The sequence below is a fragment of the Tamandua tetradactyla genome, chromosome 7 (assembly GCF_023851605.1).
Source record: "Tamandua tetradactyla isolate mTamTet1 chromosome 7, mTamTet1.pri, whole genome shotgun sequence".
Lineage (NCBI taxonomy): Eukaryota > Metazoa > Chordata > Mammalia > Pilosa > Myrmecophagidae > Tamandua > Tamandua tetradactyla.
The window spans coordinates 121,841,616-121,847,056 of NC_135333.1; the positions used below are offsets into that span (position 1 = coordinate 121,841,616).

Sequence of the window (5,441 nt, forward strand, 5' to 3'; positions counted from 1 at the left end):
ATTCCATGCAGACGTCTTCTACAGTTTTGGAGCAAAAATCAATAAACTTTCACAGTAATTGTTTCATTAAAATGGTGGGGCAAAAATGTTATTATAATTAAATAAAGAATGAATGGTGCTAAACAAAAGGGAAATCATTGCAAATCAAGCCAATGAAAGAGTTAACTCACAGATGCCAGACATTATGAGACAAGCACTTTACAAAGTTTCATGTATATTAACTAGTTCAATCTCTAAACAGAATAGTATATGAAGGATACTATAACTATTTTCATATTTGAGATGAAATAAGGAAATCACAGTGAATGCAAGCAGAGCTTGGGTAATGAGATTAGTATGTAAATCTGTTTTGTTTTTATTTGTACTAGGTGACACTGGTACCAGTTTGTTGGTATGTGTTTCAATGTTATTTAAGAGGTAGAAAATATAAAGCAATTGTGATTATGATATACAATCTTGTATTATATCACTCAATGTAACTTAGTATTCTATCAAATAAATTTCTCATTAAAACTCTCTCTATATTCTGCATGACATTAGAAACAGGCATAACTTTTGATAGCATTACTTGACAAGAGAGAGGAATGAGTAAGTAAAAAGTTGCTAAATGACAAAACACAAATTTTAAAATTTGATATTTGATATTACAAATATAAAAATAAAAACCATAGGATGTGAAGAACCTGTACAGGAGGCCCAAACTATTTGCCATATATTTGAAATCTCTTACCAACCAAACTAGAGGAAAGAAATTAAATTGCTGAAGATATTTAAGATCTGGCATTGAAGATTCAGCACAGTTAACAGTCTATAATAACTATATTGATAATTCCACCTGATACGCAGATAACCACAGAATAAAAAGTGGTAAAATGGGAGAATTCCTAAAATGTTGGAGTGTGAGATGTTAAAGTGATCTGATTTGTTAAAAATTTTCTGTGATATTTCTAAAACATGCAACTGTGGAAAATATGCTTCTACTCTAATGGCACTGCTTAACACAAAGTTTTTAGACCTTGCATATGAAATTGTTGGCTTAGTGTGTAGTGTCATTAACTGTTGCAAAGTGATATTAGCACCTCTCTCCTCATATCAAATATCTCTGAACTATAAATGCAGATTGAATAGAAGCCAGAATTCATTGATGGGTAACCACACAGTAACAACGTTTATCCTGCTGGGACTGACTGATAACCCACAACTGAAGGTTCTGATTTTCATCTTTCTGTTTGTCACCTACATATTGAGTGTAACCGGGAACCTGACAATCATCTCCCTCACCTTCATGGATTCAAACCTTAAAACTGCCATGTACCTTTTCCTACAAAATTTTTCCTTCTTAGAAATCTCATTTACATCTGCTTGTATTCCCAGATACTTGTACAACATATCAACAGGTGACAAGATTATCACATATGATGATTGTGTAGTTCAAATTTTTTTTACAGACCTCTTTGCTGTTACAGAATTTTTTCTACTTGCCACCATGTCCTATGACCGATATGTAGCCATCTGCAAACCCCTACATTATGTGACCATCATGAACAGCAAGGTCTGTAGAAGACTCATCCTTGGTTCCTGGCTGGCTGGCTTGTTGATTCTACTCCCATCACTTGGCATGGGCCTAAATCTGGAATTCTGTGACTCTAATGTCATTGACCATTTTGCCTGTGATGTATACCCCCTTCTGAAGATCTCATGTTCAGACACATGGCTCATAGAGCAGGTGGTCATAATCTGTGCTGTGTTGACCTTTATCATGACCCTTGTATGTGTGCTTCTATCCTACATGTACATCATCAAAACCATTCTAGGATTCCCTTCTGTCCAGCAAAGGAAAAAGGCATTTTCTACCTGCTCTTCCCATATGACCGTGGTCTCCATCACCTATGGCAGCTGCATCTTCATCCATGTCAAACCTTCAGCAAAGGAGTCGGTGGCTGTTAATAAGGGTGTGACAGTGTTAACTACTTCCATTGCTCCTATGCTGAACCCCTTCATTTACACCCTGAGGAACAAGCAAGTAAAACAAGCCTTTAATGATGCAATAAAAGGAATTGCATTGTTTGCAAAGAAATAGTGGAATGTGCTAATAAAGAAGAATCAATTTTTCACAAAAATCATTAGACCCTTAGAGTTATCGTTAAACTTTCAATCCTTTCTTCTTGGCAAGAAAGCTTTATCAGGATTACATTACCTGGTAAGAGAATATAACACATTTCCAGGAAACAAAAATGGCTTCATTTTTAATTAAGCCTTAATAAAACTCTTAATAAAACTAAATAAACAAAATCAATTAGTTCATTTTAATAAATATTCTAGATTGAGCAAATTTGCATATTGCCTAATCCAATTCCAGGTTTTGAGAAACATTTGGATTCTTGGCTTTTTTTTTTTTACGTCCTTTCATTTTTTACTTTAACCAAAAAAACAGGGAGGATGAATTTTCTTGGGACAGTGATTATAATATTTAAGATTAGTTCTCAATCATGAAGCAATAATACTGTTAACAATGTACCTCCTGGCATTGTGATGACGGATTATAGCAGCTGCCACTTAGAAAATCACTAGACACCTATTACTTCTCATATTTGTAAAAGGATTTGTGGATATGGTTTATCTCATCTTTACTAATAGCTAAATTGAGGTCCAGGGGAATTAATGATAGTTAAGAGGTAAGGTGAGGATGCAACTGCATTTTTATCAGAATCCACAGCCTAAGATTTTATAGCATGTGACATTCCAGTGACATACATTTTACAAATGGTAAAGTTTGTGATTACTTAATTATTAGTTTGATTAAGAAGTTACAGTATAATTCATGGAAACAGAAAAATTGTATGATTTCTAAGAGAAAAAATTACCAAAAATATAGTATACCATTTTAATATAAGCCTTCACATGTAGAAAAAATGGTAAGATATTTATTTTAGTTGAATATACTTTTTATTTAATACTGTATTTACAAAAATAGAATTTGCAATTTAACATAAAGCAAAGAAGAGCACAAAGATTTGTTCAAAGAAGCGACATCAAAAGCATATGTACCCACTCCTCAGAAGTAGCTATAAGTGGAAATACCTATGAAAATTGCCATAAATATTGAACGCATGAATATTAATCATAAGTATACACTTTCCCAGGGAAGGCCCAAAGAAATCAAAACAGGATTTAAAAAGCCACTGTCTTAGCAATTCATTTTAATAGATGAAAGATCCATAGAAAATATTGGACTGCCCATAGTCACTGATGTCCCTTCAATCAAGACTTAACTATATGCTCTGCCCTAATGGATCCTCGAGGATGATTTTTGAAATAGGCTCCTTTCATCAATATGATCTAGGTTCTCAGATCACGGGTTCATTCTGGCTTTTGATTTTCACACACTGAGGATTTTATTTTAATTATTTTTTTCCAATTTCTCACATATTATTCGCTGACACCATTGTTACCCATTTTCCCAGGCTGACAAAAACTTTTTGTTGATATTTGTAATAGTTATTCTTACCAAAACAATGCTTTGTTCAGCAGGATTAATCATTTAGAAATTAAATTATTAAATGAACACATTTATATTGATCACTCAGATCTGAAACCTTCCTGAATAAATGGTGGGACAAAAAGATTCACAACTATTTAACACACTATGAACAAAAGAAAGTCAGCCACCTTGAAAGAGAAAATAATAAGGGCCCCCTTAAAGAAAACCTTAATGTGAGGTGTCTGATAGGCCCTGTCCCTGGCCCTTCATTGGCAGCCCATTAAATCTTGCTATGGAGTTCTAAAAATTCATGTGTTTTGAAACAGCTACCATAATTTATTTATCAACATGATGAAGAAACATATTTTTTGATACTTTTAAGAAATATGTGAGTCAATGGAGGAGTGACATTGAGTCTCTCAATTGAAAACGTAAAAGTCATCAAATAAAATTATTAAGATAGTGTGTTAATTGTTCCAAACTGTGCAAGTTATTCAGACCGGCTCAACTACTACTGAGCTGTTATAAAATTTACCCCTTAGTACCTTTAGCACAGTATGTGATTATATAGTTATGTCTCTCTGGGACAATCCACTCACATGTAGTAGGCTCAGTAATGGCCCACTAATCCCTTGAACCTAATTCCTATGAATATGTTACCTTAAATGACATAATGAACTTGGCAGATGTGGTAAAGCTATGGATCTTAAAATGAAGAGATTATCCTGGTTTCTCCAGTCAAGCCCGCTGTAATAAAAAGGATTCTTAAAGGGGTAGGAAAGAAGATCAAGTCAGCAGTAGAAATGTGATAATGGAAGCAAGAGGTTGCAGAGATGCAAGGAAGGGACCATGAAACAAGGAATACAAGTAGGCTCTAGAAACTTAAAAAGGCAAGGGCACAGATTCTTAAGAGTCCAGAAAGATGTAGCCTATCCAACCTCTTGATTTCATACATCTACTTTCTAGAACTTATACACTTCTACAACTTAAGAGAATAAAATTGCACTGTTTCAACTAAGTTTGTGGTAATTTTTTGCTGCAGTAAGTGAAAAGAAAGTAATACATCTGAAAAAAATAGTATTTTGCAAAACAGACATGCAAACACATGTGGATTGAATTCTGTGAGTAAAGAAAGATGATATTCAATATAAGCACAATAAAGGTGATAAAAGTCCTAGAGAAGGATTGGCAAATGGAATCCTTTATCTAGTACAGTCAGAGGGAATAACATGCACTTAGGCTAGAATGATGAGAAGGTCATTCTATATTCCCCCAACATGGATACGCTAATGTAACAAACCAATAATTGAACCTCACTTCAACACCTTCCACACAACTACCAAATGACTTTTTAGAACCCATACAGTCATACTCCTGAGGAATTCTTTAAAGAATTGGAAAGAATGAAAATATACGATGCAATAAAAAAAAAAGTTGTCATTGTCCTAATAGAAGTCTGCCACAAAACAAAAAACCTAAATGGCAGAGAGCTATGCTTGCTGCTAAAGAATTCTCAGAAGATCTACTGATATTCTAACAGGACTTGCTAAATTTTTAAACCAAGTTCTTGAAGACAATAAAGGCAATATATAATTCATACATTGCCTATGGAAGTCTAAGTGAATTTGAAGAATTTCTCTAATTAGTCAAGATTAATCCCTGGAATAAATTTCACTTCATATCCTAGTTAACCATCATGTTCATGGAAATCGTTGACTGTCATTGCAAATACTTAACTTAGTTTTTCAAGATATCATTTACAGGGCATTGGTTGGTTCACATTAGAATGCTCTCAACATTGCAATTGCCTAATCCATATCTTTCCAACCTTCCTTGATCTCTAGTAATCTAAAAGCCCTGAAAATTGACATTACAATCCCCAAATTATTTGTCTCAATATCCACTATACCCTAAATATACCAATCTTAAAACCATGGAGAAAGCTGATATACAATTGATA

The 5,441-nt window shown here is 33.8% G+C and overlaps 1 protein-coding gene across 1 annotated transcript; it reads left to right on the plus strand.

Moving 5' to 3' along the window:
* Positions 1-1,144: 1,144 nt before the first annotated feature.
* Positions 1,145-2,080, plus strand: LOC143690103 (olfactory receptor 6C2-like). Its single transcript, XM_077168091.1, has one exon. The coding sequence runs from the start codon at positions 1,145-1,147 to the stop codon at positions 2,078-2,080; it is 936 nt and encodes a 311-aa protein (XP_077024206.1).
* The last annotated feature ends 3,361 nt before the right edge of the window (positions 2,081-5,441 follow it).